This window comes from Muntiacus reevesi, chromosome 20, assembly GCF_963930625.1.
Source record: "Muntiacus reevesi chromosome 20, mMunRee1.1, whole genome shotgun sequence".
Classification (NCBI taxonomy): domain Eukaryota; kingdom Metazoa; phylum Chordata; class Mammalia; order Artiodactyla; family Cervidae; genus Muntiacus; species Muntiacus reevesi.
In genome coordinates this window covers 20,828,456-20,854,965 of record NC_089268.1, presented here as the reverse complement: position 1 = coordinate 20,854,965, position 26,510 = coordinate 20,828,456, and the positions used below count along the sequence as shown (strand labels likewise).

The 26,510-nt window shown below is 45.9% G+C and overlaps 1 protein-coding gene across 2 annotated transcripts in view; it reads left to right on the top strand.

Annotated features, from left to right (window-relative positions):
- Positions 1–26,134, top strand: part of CLIC5 (chloride intracellular channel 5) — a 167,344-nt gene extending 141,210 nt beyond the window's left edge. For both annotated transcript variants that reach the window (XM_065913409.1, XM_065913410.1), the window contains exons 5-6: positions 15,088–15,272; positions 21,332–26,134. In XM_065913409.1, coding sequence (XP_065769481.1) covers positions 15,088–15,272; positions 21,332–21,499 — 353 coding nt within the window. In that variant the 3' untranslated portion in view covers positions 21,500–26,134. The remainder of the gene's footprint in view (positions 1–15,087; positions 15,273–21,331) is intronic.
- The last annotated feature ends 376 nt before the right edge of the window (positions 26,135–26,510 follow it).

The following is a 26,510-nucleotide window of genomic DNA, read 5'->3' as shown; positions in this document are numbered from 1 at the left end:
CATAGCTCCTTAAATACACAGGGTCACAGATCAATTAACCTGAAACAGAATGTGCTTGCATATAAAACTGTATTAGCCACAAGACATGATGGGGGTCTCCCAGCATACCATTCGGGGGTGTTGTAGTAGATTTATATGGTGACTTCATTCATGGTCCCCTCTCTGTGGTTGGAACATGGCTTTGAGAGAAAAGTCCCCGTCTTCTCTGTTGACTCTTGGTGGGGAATGGCCCTGGGGAGATGAACCTGTAGAATGGCCCTGGGGAGATGAGCCTGTAGAATGGGTTCCCCATTTGTGGTAGAGCTGGGGCTGAAAATGACAAGATGTAAAATCCAGGTGGTTGGGCCAAACCTTCTAACCAAAACTTCAAACACCCCAACTATGAACCCTCCTTGTCAGATCTGTCTCAGTCTCATCCAGGCAGGATTCTGGGCATCATTCTATCCATTTCACACAAAGAAAGCTGAAGGGTGGGTAAACTGTTCAGAAGACATGATGGAGCCAGGGACAGATGCAGGACCAACCAGGCATTTCTCAGTTTTCAATTTTTTTGTTACAAATGAGTGATACTAAAACATAAGAATTGAAGCCAGAGGTTAAATTCAGTGTGGTATTTATCAGCAGGTTAGATAGGATAATTTATTAAAACAAAACAATGTTTCCACATAGAGATTTGACTTTAAAACCTTTAGCTTTCTTGAAAACTCTGCTCTTAAACTGTCTTTCCAGAAGGTATCCCAGCCCAGCTCCAGCCTATTGGTGAATTTAGCCTGAGACGCCTCATCAGCTAAATAGATGCATATGTTTAAGACTTAAGAGAGAAATAGCACTTTATTTTGTTTGCCTCATTACCCGGACCATTTTCCCAGCTGAATGGACATCTGAATCCCCCAGGGGTCTCATGACAATGCAGATATTAATGCAGCAGGTCTAGGGTGGTCCTGATGCTGCTGGTCTAGGAGGGAGCTTTGAGAAGTAGGGTCTAGGCAGCAGTCTCCATGGAGATGGGATGCCTGTATCTCATTCATCATCATTATCCCCAGAGCCCAGCTCAGCCTCTAGCCCAGAGCAGGTGCTCAATATACACTTGCTGAATGAATCAATAAACCATATCTTAAACACCCTGAGATGCTCTGATCCTGCCTGCTTGTTTACTGAGAGACGATGAACGAGCTGACCCTGCCTCTCCCATGTCAGGAGCATCTCCTCCAGGATGCTTCCTGCCCCAGCGCATCCAACACTCACCTTTAAAGCCTATCCCATTCTCCTGATCATCCCTGACACTCCCAAGTTTCCATTTAAATTTGATGATGCTCTATGGCTAGAACTGTTGCTCAGCTGAGAACATGTAAGGTTTATATAACCTCTGTTATATTAAATCCAGTCTCATGGTAGGAAAAAAAAAAAGAACTTCATTTAAAACCAATCAATAAGAGTGTAAAAATCTGAACAGTTCCCCTCACAAACACTGTCAGTGTGGTGGTGGGGGTAGTGTTGGCTTAAATGATATTTTCCTTGTCACTCTCAGTTTTGTAACTACATTCAAGGAACATTATATTTGGTGTTAAAGGTGAAACGTCATGAAGAATCAGCAGAGTAAACACACCAGACTGAATTCTAGTGTTCTTCCAGCCAGAAACCAGGGGGCACCTTATTTTTCTAGGAACCCCTAGTCGAAGAAGCATTTAGTGATCTGGATCATAGTAAGTCATGGGTTTATCTGTGCCCCCGGTCCAGAACCCCTTCCACTCCTGAAAGTTCCAGGGGAGAGCATCCCACTTCATGATTTCTCAGGCCCCTGCACCCGGGTCTGACTCTGATGGTCACATGCCCATTGGCGTTTGCATCCACAGTTATCCGTGTTTTCTTTCCCTGGTGGGGATGTCAAAGCAAGCTTTCTCAGCACTCTGCCCACGTCTGGCCCTGGTCTCCGTTCTGCCTGTGTCACTTGGCAGAGGGGTGCAGGCTGGTGGTGGCCTCTGCTTCTCATTTGGCTCTGATGATGTTGCAGGAGGACACGCCAGGCCAAACAAATGGAATCCCTGCATCCATCCTCCAGAAACCAAACACTCTCATCACGCAGAGAAAGGAACCATCATAGGTTCTCTGAGGACAGGAGGCCCGTTGCATAAGCATAGGGAGATGTATAGAGTTACATTTTAGGGCCTTTCATCTTTCCTCAAACCCCATTGAATAGTTTGTTCTTACAACGAACACATGTTCAGTACCAGGCACTCCCCAGGTGCTAAAATAATAATGTAATAATGAAATATTGGCAATATGTGTGCTGGCAAAGGTTGTATTTGGCTGCATATAACAGAAACCTGATCACAGAAGTTAATCAAATATTTATGCTATTTTTACATAGTGAAAACCTATGTAGCATTTTCCTATATGCCATACTCTGCTCTAATCTAAGCAATTTTTATAAATGTTTACTTTTTAATAGGAGTTTGCTTTTCTCACATCACAAAAAGTCCAGAGAGGAGAGAGTTCCAGGCGGCTGTAGTTCTTTAAGAAGTCATAAATCCAGCTTCTTGGAGCATCTGATTCTCCATCTTGAGTGTGTGACTTGCATCCTCATGTCACATGATAGTTGCTTCACTTCCAGACATTACATCTGAGTTCCAGGCAGTGCCAGCTCTGTCTTGTCTTTTCTTTCTCAGAATCATAGGCATCATTTTCCACTTGTATATTGTTGGAAAGAGCTTGATCATTTGGCCTCATCTAGTCTAGGGGTATGGAAAAAAAATAATTGTGAGCCAACTTGTTGCTACTCTGAACAAATCTGTGTTCTCTTGGTAACAAAGAAGGTAAAAGTGAATTCTTGCATATAATCCACTTTCAACTTAAGATGATTTAAAAAAAAAAAAAGCTGCAGTGAAATTATCTGATCTAGCCATGCCAAAAAAAGGCATACTATTTCAAATTCTCCCTTGGGCTTGACTAAATCTGAATCACTACCCCACTTAGATTTTAGGAAACAGAAGTATAAAACTGCACACTTAATCTGAGACACTCTTGGTTCAAACTTTAGAAGATGTAAGACTCGTGTAGTAAAAGTTATAATGCTCAGGGGAGAGCTTCTCCCCCTAGAATGTAATCCATGTTGGGGGACAACAATGGGCACCCAGAGATCTGCTCTGAGTAAGGGAGAGGAGGGTGTAATTGTGCAGAATCTGGGAAGTTCTGCAAAAGTGTCAGTCATCCGCAACCCCCGCATCAACTTAATCTCTTAAATTTGCCTCATTGCATGACTACTAAGGAGAAGGCTTACTCTGGTGCAACTGTGGTCATGGAAGCAGAGTCAGAGTGAAAGGACCAGCTGAACACGCACGAAGAAACTCTGTCTGATTCATCCGGTGTGACTTCCTCAGGGCAAAGGACCGGTCAAGCACAATGTTTATCTGGCAGTCCTTTTCCTTGCAGCTCTAAGAATTTATTAGGTGTTGTTTAGCTTTGGCCCTTATATGTCAGCGTTATCACACACTGCACATAACAACCACAGACTGCATGCCAAGAACCAGCCCGAGACTTCTGCAGGTGTTATTCACGGCCACCCTGTAAGGTGTACCATGCTGTGATCTGTTCTGCAGATGAGGAAACTGAGACACAAGAGGTTAAGCTAGTACGTGGCCAATCTGGGATACCAACCTAGGCAACTGGTCCTGTGGTCTGTGCCCAGTATCTTTAATATAGTCCGTTATGGAAAAAGCTCAACTGGGTTGTTTAACAAGGGTTTCCACTTTTTTCAGACTGAGTTGTTGAATAAGGGTTGGGTAGGTCATTTAGGAAACTGGGATCAAATCAACTCATGAAACAACAAACACTGATTGAACAATTACCGCGTATATGTCGTGGTAAATGCCCAACAATCCCAGCTTCACTGCTGAAGTCCTAATTCAGCAATCCATGGGGGACTAAGAGTTCCAAACCTTGCCCATAGAGGGCGCTCCACAGATACCTATTTGACAAAGAATGGACCAACCATATAACCTAATATAGGATAGTCACAAAACGACTAGAACCAACAATTATTTAAATAGAGAGCTACGATGGCACTCTGGCCGTTTTTAAAATCGCTAATGGATCTTATGTAAAAGATGTTGCTATTTGAGGATGAAGAAGGCAGAGGGCGGTTAAATAATTTCAGCCTGTTTGGAGGGGTTTGAAAGTTGAAAAACAAAGTCTCTAGGTCTAAATTCTGGAACAGATGACCGAGAAAGTTATACTCCCCTTTGAGAAGTTCATTCCAAATGTCTGAACATCAGCACTCCACCGAATCTATGGCCCGATACTTAAAATTAACCTGTTAGAAAGTCACCGTAAAAATACTCCCCGTTTTCAGCCTGATTCAGTCCACCGCATAAACTACAACCAGCATTAATAGCTTCAGTCAGCATTTATGTTGCTCTTCCTATTAGCACAATGGGGTTTACAACCATTTATGAGTTTCTGGAAAGCCTAATAGAAAACACACATAGAACGTTCGCTTTACACGTTGCGGGAGTTTTCTTTGCTGAAGGAGCGGCCAGAAGGGGGCGCCACATCCCCATCGCAAACGTCCGGGCCAGCCTCCCTAATGGGGACCACATTCTCGGCGGGCGGCTCCAGCTCGTTTTTACTCCTCCCTGGTGAATTCCCGCAGTTTTCCTCTTCTGCTGGCTCTCTCTCCATTCAGTGTTTCTCTGTCTCTCGCCTCCTGTTCATAAATAAACATCTGGGGTATTTACATGGTACAGACTGTTCGCACAAGGAAACCTATATGTGAAGAGCTAAGTGATAATCCTTCTCTTCAAATTCACTGTGGCTTTTAGGAGATGCAGCAGATGATTTGAATCTGGAATTGTCTCTGTGATCCATACCTCCCTTCATACTTTTAAATCATAGCTTATAAAGGGCATGTTGGATTGTCCTAAATGCTCTACCACGCCTGTGTTTAAAACACAGCCTAATAAATAATTTGTTTGAACTAATTCCAGGAGATAGCGAAGGACAAGGAAGCCTGGCATGCTGCAGTCCGTGGGGTCTCAAAGAGTCAGATGCGACTTAGCAACTGCACAATGAACATTAATTGGCAGAGACTTGTATTTCTTAAAGAAAAATATTTGTTGTCTTTGTTTATTGTTATTGGGAATAATACTTCGGAACAAAGGGCAAACATAAAGTTGATTTGTGGAGCTGTATAAATCACAATGATCCCCTACAGGGCTTGAGGAGGAAGCTATACAAAGAGTCTGTCGCTTCTCAAGGAAAATCCTTTGGCATTCTTTAGAAATCTATCAGAAAATGCCTCGTTCACTAGGTGATTCTCTCCACCAAAGAGAGGTAGGAAGCCTGCAATGATGTCCTAGATCCCAATTCACCATCGTGGTTAGAGCTGAATCCTGCCTTGGGAGTAGAGAGTTATTTACTGGCCTTTTATTGGAAGAACCGTAGGAGTCTGACATTTCAACTCTCTCCCATTCAAGGCCCCAATCTTTTCTAGAACCGGGAAATAATACTCATGGCAGCCTGAGCTTCAGACTCTTCCCAAGCCCAGCGGACGCCACACAAGGGAACAGCAGGGGTCTGCTGAAGTTACTGGTGTTTTCTCATAAACCACTATGTTTCTACCTTTCCTGTTTTCACCAGTGCCTAGAGACGAGGGCCCGGGAACTGCTTCCCACCTAAGAGCCTGTCACAGACAAAGCCAATTTGACAGCATCTTCCTCCCCATGAGGCCAAGTCCACTCTTCCCTGGTCTGATGCCAAAGTGAACGTGGATTCTCCAAACTATCAGACCAAGAAAATTTGACACCCGGAGAGAACAAGGCTAAACCCAAAGAGATGATCCAGGCGACTTGGGGTCCTGAGCATGTAGGAGAGTGCAGGAGTGGGCTTCACCCTCTGGGCTCCCCTAGTTCTCCTTGGACCTGGGAAGTTTTGGGATGATTGGATGAGCATCACTTCAGACAACCCGCTTCTGCCTCGAGTTGATCTGTTGCTCTTAATCTTCACTCAGTCTCTCCTTGTCCCTCCATCTTTTCATAAACTTACGTTCCAGAGCCGTAATAATGATAATAATGATGATGATGATGATGATGATCTTTAAGTTCCACCATGCACTGGATTCTGTAGAAGCAGTGGCAGGATTCAAACCTGCTCAGGTCTCCTGAACACTAGAATGCTGGGCATCCTGCTTCTCCCCGATATGGCAAGCCTTCTCGGGGAGCCTGGTGTGGGGCTGACACTCTCTGACCCAGACTCTGTCTGTCCCTTCCCTGATGATACCAGCGACCTGCCAACAGACAGCCCAGGCATTGCAGAGAGGGGCCCAGCACACATGAAGGAAAGCCAGCCCTGATGCCATTTCCACCTCAGTGCGGCCTAAGGACCCTCCATAGATACAACTGATATACACATGCCAGTGCCAAGTCACCTCAGTCGTGTCTGACTCTTTGTGACACTATGAACTGCAACCCACCAGTCTCTTCTGTCCATGGGATTCTCCAGGCAAGAATACTGGAGCAGGCTGCCTTGCCCTCCTCCAGGGGATCTTCCCCACCCAGGGATTGTACTTGTGTCTCTTAAGTCTCCTGCGTTGGCAGGCGAGTTCTTTACCACTGGAACCACCTGCGAAGTGTGTATGTGTGTTTGACTGTGCCGGGTCTTAGGTGTGGCACATGGGGTCTTATCTTTGTTGTGGCATGTGGGATCTATTTCTCAGACCAGGGATGGAACCAGGACCCCTGCATTGGGAACGCAGAGTCTTAGCCACAGGACCGCCAGGGAAGTCCCAGAGATACAGCTTTAAGAGATGAGAGAGCGTGGGGATCAGCCACTTCTTACCTGCTCTGTGTTCTAGAAAGGTCACTGTGGATCAGAGGGTATGGCCCCCAGTTTCTGCCTGTTTTATAATTTTACCTCTATGAGATCATCCATACTCACGTAACCCCAATATAACTGGGCAATCTTACTCTCTTTAAGGACCTTTGCAATAGAAACAAGCTACACGATTCTAATCCCCAAACCTGGAAGATGAATGTGGATCTTTACAGAGGGTGTTTTCAGTGGGAGGGAATTACACTGTCCATCACAATGCTGAAAGTCCCAAACATCCCTTAGAATATCTTTGTCCTCAAAATGATGATATTCTTTATGATAGCATCTACATTTCTGCTCACCTGGCCTGTACCTCCTCTTCCCCCACCGCTCACAACTTTCCTGGACCATTCTGCTGTTTCAGTCTCCTCCTCTCTCCTTGATCTTTGGCCCTTGGACTTCTCACAGGAGCAATCTGACCTCTCTGTTTCTAAAGAAAACCGTCTTCCTCCAGAAGGCAAGAGGGAAGCAATAGTATAGTCTATTTGATTTTTTTTCTTGTTCCCACCATGTTTTCATTCATGCTTGAAACTATCAAATATCAACAAGGTGTCGCCATCTTCGTATTTTCTCTCCGAGAGTATGTGATAGCCAGAAGCATCTCTGCTGTGGTCTGCCTCAAACCACAGCTGCATATTTCTTTTTGCATCCTTTATATCAACATGCTCTCAAATGACAAGATGAAAAGTAAAACCTTCATTCAGGCTCAGATAGTAAAGAATTTGCCTGCAATGTGGGAGATATGGGTTCAACCCCTGGGTGGGGAAGATCCCCTGGAGAAGGGAATGGCTACCCACTCCAGTATTCTTGCTTGGAAAATTCCATGGACAGAGGAGCCTGGCGGGCTACAGTCCATGGGGTCACATGAGAGTTGGCCACGACTGAGCATACACACACAGCTGAAGCTAGGACATGAGGAATTGTACCCTGACAGCCACACTCTTGTTAGGGGGTAAGGGGATATGAGAAAGGTCTGCAGTATGAGGGAAGATGGAAGTCTGAGTGGACCCCCAAGCAGCCGTGGGCCCGTCCTTGGCACCCAGAGATGGCCTTGCAGAGTAGAAGAAGTTTAAGTTTTGGAATCCAACAGCCCCTGTTTTAAATCCTAGTTTTGCTCCTAAGTCATATAATAAGACTACTATTTTGAAAACATTTTTCTCATTGTCTTCCTGGGTACATGTTTCTAATATGTCCTAGGCATCAGCTTCAAGAGAGAGCAGGGTTCTATAGAAGGAATTCTAATAAAGAGAAAAAAAAATTCAGTGTTTAGCTTCTGTTACTCAAAATAGCATTTGCAAAAGATAGTAGCGTTACAAGTCAAGCTATTGTCTTAAAATGTTCTAAATGGCCTTTATATCTCAAAATTAGCACGGTTAGGAAAGAGGCCTGGAGGAATCAGCTCTCAAGGAGGCTTGCTGCTCTGTGGTTGATGGAATCTATGACACAGGAAATGGAAATGAGACAGGGGTTTGGAGGATGAAGGAGGAGAGGGAGCCAGAGACGTGTCTGGAGAGCCTCGTGGGGTGGTGTGCTCGGGTATCCTTCCCAAGGAAAGTTCTGGACAGAGGCTAGCATCCCATCTCTTACTACCACCGGAAGGTCAATATCGCCATGGTAACTCTGGAAGGACGTGAAGGGGTAGCATCACTGAGGGGAGAGACAGCCCCCGTGGTAGGCAGCCCACATCTTCCACCCAGCAGACCCCAGGACTTCCATCTCCCCTGTGCTGGGAAGTCCCAGGAGCCTCCTCCACCACCCCTCCCCATTAACTCAGGGGGAAGAGCCAGGGAGAGGGAGGCTGTCTGAGAAACTGAGCATTTTTATGCCAGAGAGACAGAGAACTCTCTAGAGGGACTATTTGGATCATTACATCAACTAGGTTCTAATCCAGAATGGACTAAGTTAAAGCTGTTGTTTTCCCATGACCCAAGGGTTGGGAGCTTGTAAGGAAGACCAGAGTGGTTAAAAAAAAAAAACAGGTATGTTCTTTGTGGTACATCCCAGGAGTCGTTCGAACAACCTGCTGTGTGCCTTGGATGAGACTGAGACTCAATTTCTTTATCTGTTCAATGGGAATGAATAATAGCTCTCATGTCAATAGCTTCGCTGTGTAGTTAAATGATCGGTGATGTAAACATCCCTGGTCCACTTCAGAACATCAGTGTTTTTCTTGTGGTGCTGGGGAATCGGTTTCGAGCAGAGAAAGGAACACAGCCAGGCGCAGGTACTGGGGTGTGGGACCACCTCCCAGTGACCACCGTCTTCTCCACGGCAGAGGCGAACAGACCCCCATTCAGGCTGCAGACGATGGTCAGAGGTGGACCCCTGGTTCTCCTCTATCTGCAAGCTCACATGCCAGAGAAAATCCACATACGAGAAACTGAGAACAGAGCAATCTGGCCCACAGTCCTTTCACCTGTGACATCTGCGTGGCTCCAAGTGAATTTTGAGCCCCCAGGGGTCTGCACGGCCCTTTTTGCTCCTCGGTACCCCCGCTGCATAAAGCATGTCAGCGCAGCATGCCTCAAAGCAGGGCTGAGCCGCGCTTGCAAGAGCTCATTGGAGGCTGAGTCTTGGCTCCCTGGTCTCCATTCAGCCTCCATGCCCGGGTAAGAGTATATTATTTTCTTAGCTCAAATTGCCGTTTCCAAGTCATTATTTCTCTACAGCGAGAAAACAATATTGGGTCTTATGTAATATCAACCTCAATGAATCTGGAAGTGATCATGGAATGGGTGGATTTTTTTTTCCCTCCTTAAGAAAGAGAAAAATAAATTTGAGATTGTTTGCATATGGCTGAGAATATTTATGAACTATTCCCCTTGTTTCCTCATCACATATTTTACCCAGTGCGTTTGTGTGTGGTACGGAATAAATCTTTACAGGAAGGGCGGGGTGGAGAGGGGAAGAAAGCAGTTCAAGGGCTGGAGATCCATCAAGTGCCTGGGACGTCAGTGGCCGGGGGTCTTGGGGTCTCCTGGCTTCAGGCTGGCTTGCTGCTGTTGAAGGGTCCCCCCCTCCTCGCTTCTGCTCCCCCTTTCCTCCCCTCAGAGGAAGTCTTTTGGAGGGAGAGTTTCAGATGCCAACACGGAAGGAATTAACATCATCTTGTCGCTCTGCTTTCTTTCACATCCCCTTCACTCTCACCAGAGCAGAAAGTTCAACAGTAACGGTTTCACAACCTGGGTGCCGTCAGCCAAAAGAGATCATTAAACTCTATGGAGGCCAGATTGAGCCAGAGTCAGGGGAATGAATGAGTTGGCGGGTGGAAGAGCAAAGAACTGGCAGAGAACGTATCGGTGCCGGCCTTTGTCATTCGGTAACACAGCACCATGTTGGTGTGCGAGCATGTGTGTCTAGCTCCCCCCGGCCCTGCCTCTCAACACGGCTTGTCACCGAGAAGGATCCCAAGGGAGGCTAAGGGAAGAGAAGCCAGGCTCCAAGCTGTTAATTTCTTCCTCTAGGTACTGGGGTTCAGAATTGGAGCTCAGGCTCTCTCGTGCTCTGCTGCACCTTGGATTATTGAGGGATATACTGACCAATAGTTCAGCTGGTAAATAATCTGCCTCCAATTCCTGGGTCAGGAGGATCCTCTGGAGAAGGGATAGGCTGCCCACTCCAGTACTCTGGCCTGGAGAATTCCATGGACTGTATACTCCATGGGGTCCCAAAGAGTGAGACACGACCGAGCGACTGTCACTTCACCACTTCACTTCATCCTGACCAAGGGCGTGGACGGAGGAACAGAGAGCAGGATGGTTGCCTGGTTTGCTAACACAACGGCAGTAACTGTCATTAACTGATATCCTAATAGGAGCCAGCTATCGCGTGACTCACTTTCCCTGCATTGGCTGAGTTAATCCTCGCGGTGGCCTCATAAGAGATCTTTAGTCCTGTAGTTGAGATGAGACAAGTGATACTCAGAGGGGCTGAGGAACTTACCCACGCTCACACTTCAAAAGTGGCAGGATCAGGGACATTTTCAGGGTTTGTGGAGTAGAAAATCAGTACAATAAATAGGGAATTTGAAAAGTCATGTTCAAGAACTTGGAGTGTTAGCCTCAGCAGCATCAGTAAACACCCTTACGTGTGTGTGTGCGCTCGATCGTTTGTCTGACTCTGAGACCCAATGAGGTGAAGCCTGCCAGGCTCCTCTGTCCGTGGAATTCTCCAGGCAAGAATATTGGAGTGGGTTGTCATTTCCTTCCCCTGGGGATTTTCCCAACCCAGGGATTGAACCCACGTCTCTTGGGTCTCCTGCACTGACAGGTGTATTCTTTACCACTGTGCCGCCTGGAAAGCCCTACAACTTACCCTGGGTGGGGTCAGATTTTAAACACAAGATTAGTTCTGTCATGTGGGCCCCTCTCTCTGCTTCATCTCCTCTTTTCTCTACCGTGATTTTCTCCAATTTTCACCTTCACATTCCTGATCAAAAATGCACAAACAGGAATGATGCAGCTGACATACACAGGATGTCCTCAGAGCATCCGGACATGGTATATTCCATGATGGGTCATAGTTGTGACGTAAGGCCATGAGGTCATAGTTGTGATGTAAGGAGGAGAAGGGGATGATAGAGGATGAGATGGTCGGATGGTATTACCAACTCAACAGACATGACTTTGAGCAAGCTCTGGGAGTTGGTGATGGACAGGGAAGCCTGGCGTGCTGCAGTCCATGGGGCTGCAAAGAGTCAGACTTGACTGAGTGACTGAACTGAACCGAAGGCAATGACCCTGGCTGTTCTCAAACTTTACCCATCCACCTTGAGAAATTGCTGGAGAGAGAGTTTTAAATTTCTCCAGAATCATACTCCTAAGGAGCTTCAGTTGCTGTTCTAAGACTCTCTTACCAAATTTCACGATGTTTCCAAGCCTGGCACTCAGGCAGTAACCAGCTCAGGGGTCCAGGGCGATTTTGGAGTTAAAACCTGCAATGTTTCCTACCCCATCCATGCCTCTTTCCCTCAGATGGTATCAGCTCATCATATTTCAACAGGAATTCAATCTGATTGTTCCTTTTTCCGTTAGAAGCAAGATTTTGTTATCATCTCCAAAACTGAAAGGGGCAGCAGGATTTGTGGAAGCAAACAGGCCCAATATAAATCACAGCTGTTTGGGTGGGGGTGGGGTGGGGTGCTCAGAAGTACTGTTGCATATCCACCCTCTGCTGGTGCTCTTGAATAGGCTTGCAGTCCCATCCCAGTCTAGACAATTACTAAGGGGAGGACAAGCATTTTTCCCAGCCCCGCTCAGTCTTTTTCTCCCAAACTGGAAACACAAAGCAGATGATGAAGTCCAAGTTCAAATGCTGCACCAGGGAGAAGGAAGTGTTGAGAAACCACATCCAACCTCCAGCCTGTTTTCAAGCATTCCAGTAAGTGTTCAATGGCTGTATCTTGGGCTGGTGTCATTTCATTGTCTCAGACAAAGGCTCTCTATGAAAAGACAAACATGGATTATGTGAGGAGGGGCTGACAGAAGGCACATTTGGGAAAAATCTGAACAAGAGCACAACCCTCTGGGCTCTTCCTCTGGGGGCAGCTCCTCCCTTTCATCTGCTGGAATTAACATCCAGACTGATTCCCATCACCTCAATGTCGTGCTCTAAACCAGAGTCTGGAAAACACAGCCCTGGGGGTGGGGGTGGGGGGAGGAGTGGTGGGACTGATAACGCAGATCCAGTGGCCAGTGACTCGCTGTCTCCTCTGGCTTTGTTCTCAGAGCCCAAGTAGACAGTTTCTAGGCTAGAGAATGAATCTGAGTGATGGTGACATCCTATAGCTGCTCCTTTGAGTATTTTGCTCTGTTCATATATATATATGTATAATTTTTAAGTTGATATGTTGCATTTTCCTTTTTATTCAGTTCAAGAAATTTTCTTCCAGGGAAGTCTCTGTTCTGTTGTTATATGTAAATGGATTATTGGCCAGATAATCACTGGGGCAAGGCTGGAAAAGTCTTCTGCCGTATTATCTCCCCTTGGATGTTCCCTCTTTGAGGGACAGATTTCCATGCAGCCGGGGTTGCACATTTCTGGGGGAGCCCACTGCCTGTGTTATTCACCCTTCCATTTTGGACTGCTGTGGGTGTCCCTGCTGGCTCAGACAGTAAATAATCCACCTGCAATGCAGGAGTCCTGGGTTCAATCCCTAGGTCAGGAAGATCCCCTGGAGAAGGGGATGGCTACCCACTCCAGTATTCTTGTCCGGAGAATCCCATGGACAGAGAAGCCTGGAGAGCTACAGTCCATGGCATTGCAATGAGTCAGGCACAGCTCAGTGGCTAACACTTTAGAACAGCCCCTCTAAATTAAACTCAAGAATGCCTCCTTGATATCCACTGGTTCTCTGGGGGCAGCCCTGGACTTGGGTACTCACTGTCCTATGTCCTGTCTTCCTGGAAGCCTTGACCCCTTTCCTTCTCTCGTTGGGTTAGCCAAGGCTAAGGCTTCCCCCAAATTTGGTGCCTATCTGTGTCCTAGGATGTCTAGATAGCTGTTATTTCCTTATTTAGTAGCCTTTTCTTCCTACAAAATTATTATGTGGGCTAATTGCAGAATATTGGCAACATTTGGATAAGCAAAATAAGAAAATGAAAGTTGATAATTATTATGATATCTCCAGGAGATTAGAACTATAAAGGCTTTCAAAGATATCCTGATGGTTGTGTTATAGCCACGCTTTCCGGGAAACAGACTCACTCAGAAGGACAATGCAGATAGTGGAGTGCAGTTTATTACACCGGCGGGCCCAAGGCAGAGTCACCTCTTAGCCAAGGACCCCGACCAGCATTTGTGAAAATCTTTTATACCCCATGTGTACGTGTCCAAACCCACCACCTCAATTCCCTTGAGACTTACATAAACAAAGGCAGGGTAAATACAACTACAATAACCCCATCATTCCCGTGTTATGTGTTCAAACAGTCAATAATCAATCAGCCCGCAGTTACATTCCAAACAGTTAATAACCGATAAGCCTGTGCTTACATTCTGATAGATAGTGTCCGGAGGCAGGGGTGATTAGTGTCTGTTTTCTCTTAGGCGATGAGTAACCTGGATATGATCTTCAAGGTTCCCCTGTCCGGAGGGGGTCTTATCCCTCCATTGTCGTTCCCACAGGCACTAAGCAGAGAGTTCAGAGTCCACTGGAGAGGCAGCCGAGCACGATCAGCACGGACAGGCCTGAGATGGAGTCCAGGCCCTATGAATTCCTTCTTCAGTTGTATTTCTGTGTTTACATTATCTTTTTAAAAAAATGGATTAGCAAGTGTTTACTGTTTGGTTAAGGTTCACTTTTTCAGGCTGCTTAATACTCCCCTATGGCATGGTGTAGTGGCTGTCAGATTCTCTTTGGTGTGTGTTCAGTTCAGTTCAGTCTCTCAGTCGTGTCTGACTCTTTGCGACCCCATGGACTGCAGCATGCCAGGCTTCCCTGTCCATCACCAACTTTCGGAGCTTGCTCAAACTCATGTCCATTGAGTTGGTGATGCCATCCAACCACCTCATCCTCTGCCATCCGCTTCGCCTCCTGCCTTCAATCATTCCCAGCACCAGGGTCTTTTCAAATGAGTCAGTTCTTCTCATCAGGTGGCCAAAGTGTTGGAGTTTCTGCTTCAGCATCAGTCTTTCCAATGAATATTCAGGACTGATTTCCTTTAGGATGGACTGGTTGGATCTCCTTGCTGTCCAAGGGACTATCGAGAGTCTTCTCCAGTGAAAAGCATAAATTCTTCGGCGCTCAGCTTTTTTTATAGTCCAACTCTCACATCCATACATGACTACTGGAAAAACCATAGCCTTGACTAGATGGACCTTTATTGGCAAAGTAATGTCTCTGCTTTACAATATGCTGTCTAGGTTGGTCATAACTTTTCTTCCAGGGAGGAAGAATCTTTTAATTTCATGGCTGCAGTCACCATCTGCAGTGATTTTGAAGCCCCCCAAAATAAAGTCTCTCACTGTTTCCATTGTTTCCCCATCTATTTGCCATGAAGTGATGGGACCGATGCCATGATCTTAGTTTTCTGACTGTTGAGTTTAAGCCAACTTTTTCACTCTCCTCTTTCACTTTCATCAAGAGGCTGTTTAGTGTGTGGGGAGCACTAATTGGAGAGGAGGGACAGGGTCTGGATACGCTCCTTTACCCTGAAGTCCCTGTGGCTTCATCCCGTGGTAAGGAGGTTGACTAAAGACATGTCCCTTGCTGTTCCATGCCAGCCCTTGAGCGAGGCCTGACCAAGGCTCTGAAGAAGCTGGATGACTACCTGAACACCCCTCTGCCGGAGGAGATCGATGCCGACACTCGCGGGGATGATGAAAAGGGCTCCCGGCGCAAGTTCCTGGACGGGGATGAGTTGACGCTGGCCGACTGCAACCTGTTGCCCAAGCTCCATGTGGTCAAGGTAAGAGCACCCTACCTGCGGGGGCCCCCAGGTCCAGTTCCATCGAAGGCCCAGGTCTCTCGCGAGGATGAGACAAGGACAGGGCCGCCTGCTGATGGAGAATCGGAGTTTGAAAATCTCATGAACAGGGACCCAAAGTCAACCTCTGCTGCATGTTGGCTGTGTAGCCCCTCTGAGCTCCAGTAACACAGGCATATATTGCTTAACCAGGGCTGTTGGGAGACTAAATGTGTCCTGAAAACGCCTGCCATGTCGGAAGGGCTTCTCTGGTGGCTCAGTGGTAGGTAGGTGGGTTCGATCCTGGGTCGGGAAGATCCCCTGGAGAAGGAAACTGCAACCCACTGCAGTACTCTTGCCTGGGAAATCCCATGGACAGAAGACCATGGTGGGCTTCAGCCCTTGGAGTTACAAAACAGTAGGATATGACTTAGTGACGAAACAACAACAATCCTATTATATGTAGTTACATATAGTCTTATCACTCCAAAGACCTCTTCCTTACCTTTTCATCATAGGTTTTCACTGGCTACCCACTACCCCACCATCTCTATTAAGCATGCTCTCATATGCATGTTTTCTTTGTGGGAAGACCCACCTTCTGATTTCCTGTAGCCACTCCTTGGGGCAGACAGACAGCATCTTCCTCTTCTACCAGTTGAAGAGCTGGAGGTTGCAAGAAATGATAGTGTTTTCTTGCTACCATTGCACTTCCTGATCATGACTAACAGAGAGTGTAATCTTATAGACAGCCTTAGGATACAAGAGATGGGAAGAAGAGGTGAATTCTGAGGTCATCCCCATCTCCCACCCCAAAGTGGACCCCTTCCTGTGTGTCTGTGACAGGCTTTAGTGCAGCTGTGACTGCACGTTTCTGATGACAAAGAGCCCTCTGCCTACCAAGCCAACACTACCATTTTGGACAGCTCTAGTTGTTAAGAGCCATCCTGCCTTACATGGAGCCCAAACCCGCCTCCTTGCTTGCTTGGTTCTCTGGAGCAACACAGAACAGGGCTGCTCTCTTCATCTCATTTGAAGACAGCAGTTTTGTCCCCCGCATTTCTCTGAACTGGGCTTCCCTGTTGGCTTACTAAGTCGCTTCAGTCGTGTCCGACTCTGTGCGACCCCATAGACGGCAGCCCACCAGGCTCCCCTGTCCCTGGGATTCTCCAGGCAAGAACAGTGGAGTGGATTGCCATTTCCTTCTCCATCCCTGGTGGCTTAGATGGTAACAAATCTGCCTGCACTGTAGGAGACCTGGGTTTGATCCCTGTCTTGGGAAGATCCTCTGGAGAAGGAGTTGGCCACCCACTCCAGTATTCTTGCCTGGGAAATCCCATGAACAGAGGAGCCTGGCGGGCTACAGTCCATGGGGTCACAAAGAGTCAGACACGACTGAGCAACTAAATAACAACAACCATAACATATACATGTATATATGTTGTTTTTCAGATTCTTTTCCATTATAGGTTAGTATAAGATACTAGAGTATAGCTCCCTGTTCTATACAGTAGGGCCTTGTTTAGATATTTTATTAATATATATAGTAGTGCGTTTATGTTCATTTCAAACCTCCTAATTTATTTCCCCTGCTCCCACTATCCCCTTTGAGAACCATAAGTTTGTTTTCTAGCACATCCTTTTCTGACCCTCATCAGTCCAAAGAAAAAGGCAGTGGGATCGTAGAGCTAGACTATTTCTACACGTGTTGATATCTTACTGTCTCAGTCAGTAAGATATCTATCTGTGAGGATAGGTCTTCTCCAGGCCTAATGGTGGGTACATGGTGGCCCTTTGATTAACACTCATTGGTTGGCCATTTGATCACCTAGCTTGTGATGCTCAGTGGCTTTCCACCCGTCACTAAGGAGAATCAGATGCAATCATTTATCAGCTGGATATCTGCCTGTTGGTTTTCAGCTGATGTCCTGAGCTGGGAATCAGAACCCTGCATTCAGAGCACACACCAGTTGGAGTTGAAACAGGCTGTGCTTGCCCTAGTGCTCCCAAGGGATGCATCAGGGCTGGAGACTGGGAGGGAATCCTGCTCGCCAGGGCTGATGGGCAGAGCAAATGCAATCCGTTCATACGAAGACACTTTGGGGTTCAGGGCCAAGCCAATGGTGATTGGTAAGTCTGGCCAAACTGTATGTCTTTGAAGTTGTTAATAACTGCATGCTCATCCCACCTCCAAAACATCCTTTATTCTCTTTTCCTGAGGATGAAGTGGCACCATTATGGGGAATATGATTCTATCAGTAACACTATCAGAGTGAGGTCATGGGAAGAATGCCATTCTAGAAGTCCAGAGACTCAAGTTCTGTCCTTGTTGTTGAGTTGCTCAGTCATGTTTGACTCTTTGCAACCCCATGGACTGCAGCATGCCGGACTTCCCTGTCCTTCACTATCTCCCGGTGTTTGCTCAGAGTTGTGTCTATTGAGTCAGTGATGCCATCCAACCATCCCATCCTCTGTTGTCCCCTTCTCCTCCTGCCCTCGATCTTTCCCAGCACCAGGGTCTTTTCCAATGGGTCAGCTCTTCGCATCAGGTGACCAAATCATTGGCGCTTCAGCATCCATCCTTCCAATGAATATTCAGGATTGATTTCCTTTAGGACGTACTGGTTTGATGTCCTTGCTATCCAAGAGACACCACATCTAGCAGCAGGAGCTGGAACAAGTCGTCTCCTCTTTGGGGAAGTCGTTTTTCTCATGTCTAAAAGAAGAGGTGTGGATGATTATTTTCCTTCTCGCCTCTTCCCCTCTCTTCCTCCCCATCTCTCAGTCACACGTGGTTGGACCACCCAATCAAGAATCATGTGTCCAATCAGGTGGACAAATGGACCTCCCAGGCCCCATGCTTCATCCTCCGGTTCCTCCAGTTCCTTCCAGCCCTAGACTCCCAGTTACACCCATCCTTGAATGATGTTTAGTGTGTTGTTCACTTGGAGGAGCTGGAGATCGGAAGGAGGATGACCCACCAAAGGACAAAGGCTGGGCCTTGCTCCCCATCTCCTTGGATTTCTGCTGATCCAGCTTATCAGAGCCCAGAGCCCTGGCAAACCTCTGAAGTGCAGGAAACGTGAAAGGAGAGCCAAGTCAGACCTCCAGTTTGGCTTTAGATGCCAAGACTTAATCTGGGCTGGGGGAGCTAACTGTTTTCATATGAAAGCAAATTCAGAACATGAGTATGGAGGTTCCTGCAGACGTCAGAGCTTCTCCCGCGCGCATCCCCTCTCTCTCTTTCATTGGCTTTCCTTCAGCTTATCTGCATCCTTGGAGGCCGTGTTGCTCTGGCCCTGCTGCTCGCTGACAGACTGGTTTGAACTTTCATTGTCTGGCTGACTCCTATTCTCATCTCCCGACTCGAGCCAACATGTGAAGAAGGAACCAGCTCTGGTCAAGCTCAGGGTGTACTGATCCAGGCAGGGAGGGGCGTGTGGGACTCTTGTCGCCGCCCCCAAGACCCGTGTTCCCCACCCCACCCCCGGACCCTCACGTGGCACAGGGACCTGTAGGGAGCTATACATATAAACACAAATATATATTCATATGTTGCATCTCTGTTGTTTTCAAGCTCAAATTATATCTTTAAAAACCTGAAAATGAATTCCAGCCCCAAGAGACTCAAGGCCGCCCCATGGATCAGTTTTTTTTTCTTTTTTTCATAGATGTCTTGACCTTATTATGGCTCTTTTTCTTTCCTTTCTCCGTTTTTTAAGTTGAAGTATAGTTCATGCGCAATATAAGTTATAGGGGTACAACAGTGATTCACAATTTTTAAAGGCTCTCCTCCATGTATGGTGCTATGGAAGTCACTCAGTCTTGTCTGACTCTTTGTGACTCCATGGACTGTACCCCACCAGGCTCCTCTGTCCATGGAACTCTCCAGGCAAGAATACTGGAGTGGGTTGCCATTCCCTCCTCCAGGTTATCTTCCCTACCCAGGGATCGAACCTGCATTGCAGGCAGATTCTTTACCATCTGAACCACCAGGGAAGCCCATACTCCATGTGTAGTTACTATAAAATACCGACTATATTCTCTGTATTATACAGTACACACTTATAGCTTATTTTATACACAGTAGTTTTTGCCTCTTAATTTCCTACCTCTGTTTCGCCCTTCCCTTCTGGTAACCACTAGTCTGTTCTCTGTATCTCGTTTTCTTTTTTAGATTCCACATGTAAATTGTAACATACATTATTTGTCTCTCTCTCTCTGACTTATTCACTTAGCATAATGCTAAGTCCCTCCATGTTGTTGCAAATGGCAGAATTTCATTCTTTTTCATGCCTGAGTGGTATTCCATTGTGTATATGTATCACATCTTCTTTATCCATTCATCTGTTGATAGACATTTAGGTTGCTCCCGTGTCTTGGCTATTATAAATAGTACTCCTATGAACATTGGAGATAATGTATCTTTTCAAATTAGTATTCTCATTTTTTTTTAAAGATATGTATTTAGGAATGGAATTACCAAATCACATGATGGTTCTGTTTTTAGTTTTTTGAGAAACTTTCATATGTTTTCCATAGTGGCTGCTCTGATTTGTATTCTGTGGGCTTTTTTTCATTCTCTCTGACAGTTTCAAGCTGCTTCCCTTATTGGAGCCTCCACCCCTGCATAGATTTGCTCCTGACCCAAGACAGCTTCATCTTAAAGCTGTGGGCAAGCCCAAGGCCCCTTTGTCTTGCAGTGAAGAGAGGGCTTTGTTCAAGGACCCTGAACCCATCACTTGTGTTCATTGGCCACACCTATCCTGGTGGCTTCGGTACTGACCTCCCGAAACCAGTTATATTAACCTAGAGAATTTAATATAAAGAAGTGCTAAGTACCTAAGAACTAGGGAGGCAAAATGTAACTTATGGTTCCTTCTTCAGGGCAGGGGGCAAAGGGAAGAGTTTGGAATGATCAAAACTTGAACTATACAATAGCCAAGACATGAAACAACCTAAATGTCCGTTGACAGATGAATGGATAAAGGAAATGTGATGGGTCTCAATGAATTCTGACATTAGATAATGTTTCTTGAGCACTTAAAGCCAGCATCTCCCCCCGATCACTTTATGTATATTAACTAATTTACTACTCCAAAATAGGTCATCTTATTATCTCCATTTTAGAGAAAAAGAATTTGGGGGTCAGAGAAGTTAAGTAGCTAGTCCAGGCTCACACAGTTGTCAAGTAATGGGGTCAGGATTACAGATCCAGTCAACTGGGATGCAGACCCCACACTTTTAACCACTGTGCCACTGTGTCTTTCAATACAAACACCACTTCCCCAGAAGGCTCAGGTCCACAGCCCCGAGTGTGGCGGATGAGGGAGAGGACGGAAATCACCATCTGTTCACCTCCACGTACCCTGAAGCTCCATATGCATTCCAGCATCTAACTTGCATGGTTTTTGCTTTGTATTCCCTTCTGTAGATAAGGCTGGATGGGGGAAGAAAAAAGTTGTCTATAATTCTATCAGTCAGACATATCTTCTGCCAACAGATTGGTGTATATACTTCTGTTCATCGTACATATTTCTCCTAATGCTTTATACTGTGCTTCTGATTGAACAGTCTCTTGAAGCGTTTTTCAAGTCCCTGCAATTTCCTCTGCAGCATCATTTTTCATGGCTCTCCGGTATGCCACTGCATGTATATATGACAACGTATTTATCTATTCATGTGTTGTTGGACATTTGTGTTGGGTACCTTTTTATTGCTATTTCCAAATAGTCCTGCAGTCCTATCTATAAGAAGCTAAATCTTCTTGTACACTCACGATATTTCCTAAGGAAAAGAATACCTAGAAGCAGAATTACTAGATCAGAGGACAAATCATAGTTGCTTGGGAAAATATAATACAACAAAATAAATAAAACAGCGCAGGATAAATAAAACAAACAGTGTTGCATTAAAAAGGCAGCACCATCACCTCGCACAACAAGCGTCTTGCTGCTGGCCCCGGGGGACACGTGGAGGGTCTCCCGGCTGTGCATACACGGGGCCACATCACTGACACTTCCGGTGATCTATTTCATGCTTTAACACCATCTCTATTGCAGGTTGTGGCCAAGAAGTACCGCAACTACGATTTCCCGGCTGAGATGACGGGTCTGTGGCGGTACCTCAAGAACGCCTACGCCCGGGACGAATTCACCAACACCTGCGCGGCCGACAGCGAGATCGAGCTGGCCTATGCGGACGTGGCCAAGCGCCTCAGCCGATCCTGAACTTGGCCGTCTCGCCCCATCGCTGCTGCAGAAGGACTCCACCGTCTCCCCGAGGACTCTGGCTTCACACACTCCTCTTCCATGCCGCCTCTGGAAACTTCTGTCTCCATCAGGCCACATCTCACTGGCATCTTTGGAACCCCCCCGCCTGCTGGCTTTGACCAAAGTCAGCGCCAGCCCCCTCTGGTCAGGCAGGAATCCTGCAAGCAGAAATGAGAGAAACGGTCAAGCTGTCAGCCTTTCGGACCTGGACTGGGTTCCGTGTGTTTGGGGTCGGTGCCGGGGGGAGCCCTGTATGTGGGATTGTCACTGGCCCCTTTTGCCAATATTGAAATATCTCTTCAGATGCATTAGAAACCTGCAACACGCTGTCCTTGTCCACCCTCCTCTTTGTCAGTAACTCCAAGGCCAAACGCCGTCTTAGTTCTTACTAGAAAGAGGTGCAGGGCTGTGTTAGGGAAGACGAGAGTGGATGGGGCAGACGTGAGTCTGGGCACCTGGCAGACACACCTCCAGTCACTCACCACTTTCTGGCACTCCTGTCACTTCGGGCACTGAAGGCCAGATTAGAAAACTATTTCAGACAGCCTCAGTTTTCTGCAGGGCTGGGCGCAGTCTGATGCTATCACATACTTGGCTTGATGCTAATCTCTATTCTTATCTGTCTAGGCCTTGCCAGGAAGGGAAATTAGCATGCCATTCCAAACTGGGGTGACTGGGAAGGGGAGGGTAGGGGAGGAGTGTTGATGCCAAAAGGCCCGTGGGGTCTACCAGCCATGGGGTTTGCTTGCTTATGGGAGTGGTTTCATTGGGGATTACATGCCTGGGTTTGACTATGTTTATCCACGATTGAATTTTGGTCTCTGAGAAAGCAGATGGGAGTGGGGGTGGGTGGGGGGATGGATGCATGAGGCTAAGAAGACCTTTGTATGAGGCTCAGTGTTCCCTGGGAATCTTTTAGATAGATCTTTTCTCTTATGATCTAAGTCTCAAACCAGTGATATCGTGTAGCTGCTATCTTCATAGCAAAATACCAACAATTGACCAAAAATGACTCTCCAGCTTCTTCAAGTTATTCCTGGATGTGGGTCTGCTAGTCGGGTGCTCTCTGATTCAGCTTCAGCCTCTGACGTGCAAGAGATACATTTAGGAGGTGGCTTGATCGTGGAACCTTAGGAAGAAAGTCCATGGGCCTTTCTGATTGGGAAACCATGTGGTTTAAACTCGAAGAAAAAATACATAGGCATCTGGGTAAATTTTCCTACCATCTGACTCAAATGCCCGATGAAAAAGAGGAAGCTGTTTTTTAGCTAGTATTTCACTCTGTAGTCATTCTCCTTGAGTTTCACCTCCTTAAAAGCTTACCCTGCCTGAACCCAGGGACCTGTGCAGAGGAAACGAAGAAAAATGAGCTAGTCATCAGCTCCCTCTTGCCATGAATGCCTTGGGAGAGAGCCCACCTGCCGCAGACCCTCACCTTCAACAATCCTTCCTTCTGTGTTGCCTGTTGATGGAGGCCGAGGCTCCCAAGTGCCCGAAAGCCCCAGGACTTGGCTCGGTGCTCAGTGAGGGCAGGACAGCATGGGGCCTTCCTGTAGAAACATCACAAGGTTCTAACCCAAGTAACATCTGGACCTACCTGCCTCCAGGGATCTCTGGAGAGAAAGGGGACCCAATGATCAGAGCAGAGGGGAAGAAGCAAGGGGTCTCCTTTAGCCCAGGGAGGAAGATGCCATTTCTCAGTGGAGCATCCTATAAGCCCGAGATCTTTCATTTAGAAGCAGAAAGAATTGATTCATTTCCTCCTCTTAGGGAACCTTTGCAGGACTCCCTGATAACTTTGTCACTGGAGATGTTTGAAAAGGCAAACTGATGAGGAAACAGTCCTTCTGACAATAGGGGAAAGCCCCACGCTGGTCTCATGGGAGATGAAAGCTTAAATGATCCCAAAGGCCTGTTTATTAGTGTGAAATCCTGTTGTCCTCAGAGATCCTTCCCTGAACATCACAGCGTAAGGACGATGATCTAAGAGGCAGTTGACTTTCCTGAGACCCAGAAAGGTGCTGTTCTTGAGGTATACCTGAGAAGCACAGCCAGTGAGCAAAAGTGAAAATGGCAGGATGCCCAGGCAGAGAAGCTCCCCCAGGCGGAGTAGCACCCGAGGCAGAGTACCTCCCACTGAGGAGTTTTTGAACACTGAGGACACTGGATATTCAGAATCCAGCATTGGCAAGTCTTTAAACACAGCCTTTAAAAACAAACAAGCCAAACTAAATCAATATTGTTGGTTCTAGCTGTTCCTTCTGTGGTTGACTTAGTTTCACATCAGTAACCATGTTAGGGCACAGGGGTGGGTTGGAGCAGTTATATGACCCACCGTAACCATTTAACAGAGGGAGAGGAGTTATAGATGGATGACATTTCCTGGTACTCAATCCAGGAATATCTTTTTATTGCCACAGTAGATTATCATATGATGCAACCGACTATTGATTTAAAGCTTAAACGTCTATGACAGGTTTATCAGAGTATTTTTAAATAATATTGCCTTATGATGATTCTTTTCCAAAGAGATTTTTCTCCACATCCTTCAGTTTCCCTGGGTTTTGGCCATACCCTTGTCATGTCATCTCCCAACCACACTGTGTAAAGGTCCTCTGGTGTCCCCAGAATCAACTCAGGGAGTATTGAAGGTCTGCAGTTTAACCCTGAACTCCAGAGTGCTGAGATGGGAAATGACCCTTGTTATTCGTCTGGCATGCATATCAATACCTCAAAAAGCATCTCAGTGGCAGTAAGAGGGGATTTACTTGGGTTGAGATTCTATTTTACTCTAGATTTATTTCTCTCCTTCGGTTTTCACATCACTTTTTTTTTTTTTTTTTTTTTTTGGTGGGTTGGCATAGTGTGAGGCAGAGGGAGAAATAAGAATCACATTCAGAACAATTGTGTTGAATTTACCCAGCTTTTCAGTTCTGCCTGCCTCTCAGTTTGTCCTGAGAGAGTGTATTGGATAAGATTTTAACAGCTATAAAAGATGAGCTGGATCAGTAAAATCCAGGCTGGTCCAGCACATAGTTCCTTCTATTGCTCACCTTTATTACCTGACACTTCAGAATCACCGGTATGAGTTTGGCTGTCTTGTTTTGAACAAACAATACAGTTACCTGGCACCAAGCTCATGAGTTGAAAAGTGAAACCCACACTCCATTGGTTTGTTTGACCACAGGTCTCAAACTAGTTTCATCTTCCCAAGAAATGACACTGTCTTCAGTGTTCACTTATCTTGCAGGTGGGGCCATGGAAATGCTTGATCTTTTCATTAGAAAGAGGCCATGCCAAGAAGGAGTTTTCCTGGGCTGAATTTTCTAGCATTTGTCAAATGAAACAACGGAAATGCTTCGTAACACCTGTACCCACTGGCCACTCTGTAGAAAGACAAGACCAAGCATCTTAGAATTGTTGTAGAATGGATCACATCTGGAATGGACCCTGAAGATCTAAGATCCTAGAAATCAGCAAGGTCCGAACAAACAATGAAAAAGGAGGCAGTGTCAGGAAGATACGGGTCTACCTAGTAAGTTTTCCATCAGGAGAAAACAGTGAGAGTTTGTGTCTGAAATTAAGTTGGTCTAGGGGCAGGGGACATCCAGTACATAGGTCTTTCACTCCTATTTCCAAGGGCCTGGAAGCCAGTTCAGCAGCAGAGGGAACCAAGATGCTGGTGACTTCTCCTTGGAATGAACAGCATTAACCCATGATTAATGATTCCCAAGGGATCACTTCCTTTTTTTAATAATAACATTTAAAAGCCTCTGGAACATTAGAAAAAGAAGTGTGCATGGGAAGCATCCTGGTTCTGATGTGAGGCCCAAAGTGTTCACATCTTGGCTTTGGGACCCTCCTAGCACACGCGGCCCGTTGGTTTCTACCCAGAGCTCTTGGCGTGTAATGCAAACAACACATGCCCTCCTATGAATGCATCATCCTCTCCCTTTGTCACTGTTCTCCTCCCAGCTTAGTTCAGGATCCTTTCATTTCGTGACTAGGTATGATCCAAAGTGTGCATAGTCTTACTTAATGTTACTTAAGGAAATGGATCCAACGTTCCCCTCCTCAACCAAAAAGAAAATTAAAATTGCCTCACTGTAGAGCTTGGGTTAATCTATTTCTATAAAAGCAACCTTTTTTTGGCAACATATAATTTTAAGGATACAGTCATCTATGGTATTTATGTATAGACATTTTGCAATATTGACTATGCATATGCTTAAAATATAAAGTATCTGACTGATGTTTGAACTTGACTTTCTTTCCTGACCACCTGGCTATCCCATTTTATAAGCTGGAGAGTTAACTAATTTAGCAAAGAAGCCTAGCTTTTATAAAAGATCAAACATTTCACTTTATAAAAACACTCCCAATGATGGTCACTTAATTTTTCTCAAGACCTTTAACTGTGGTGATAAAATAACAGGACTTGCTTTCAAGCCTTAATAATGTAAAACTCCTTTTTAATGAAGACATTACTGAGTGTTTTCCTCATGAATCTGAACCAGTTATAAATTTGTTTTCCGGTCTTGATTGGTATTGACTAATTCAAATAAAGTTGGTTTATTTTCAAATAGTACAAAATCGATCATCATATGTTTTATTGAAGGTGGGGATTTCCTATGCTGTTTGAAAAGAGTATGAAATACTTCTTTTTTCCAAATGTTACTTGATTTTCCCATTACAGAAGAAAATATGTTCATTCTTCTTAAAATACAAAAGCAAATAAAATTTTTTAAAAATGAAATAGGGAATTCTCTGGCTGCCCAGGCGTTAGACCTTGGCGCATTCACTGCCCTGGTCCATGTTCAATCCCTTGTGGGGGAACGAAGGTCCCACAAGCCATGTGGCGCAGCCAAAAAACATGTAATAAAAAGAATGAAACAACGCCATTTGCAGCAACATGGGTAGACTAGAAATGATTATACTAAGTGATATAAGCCCAATCAAAGACAAATGT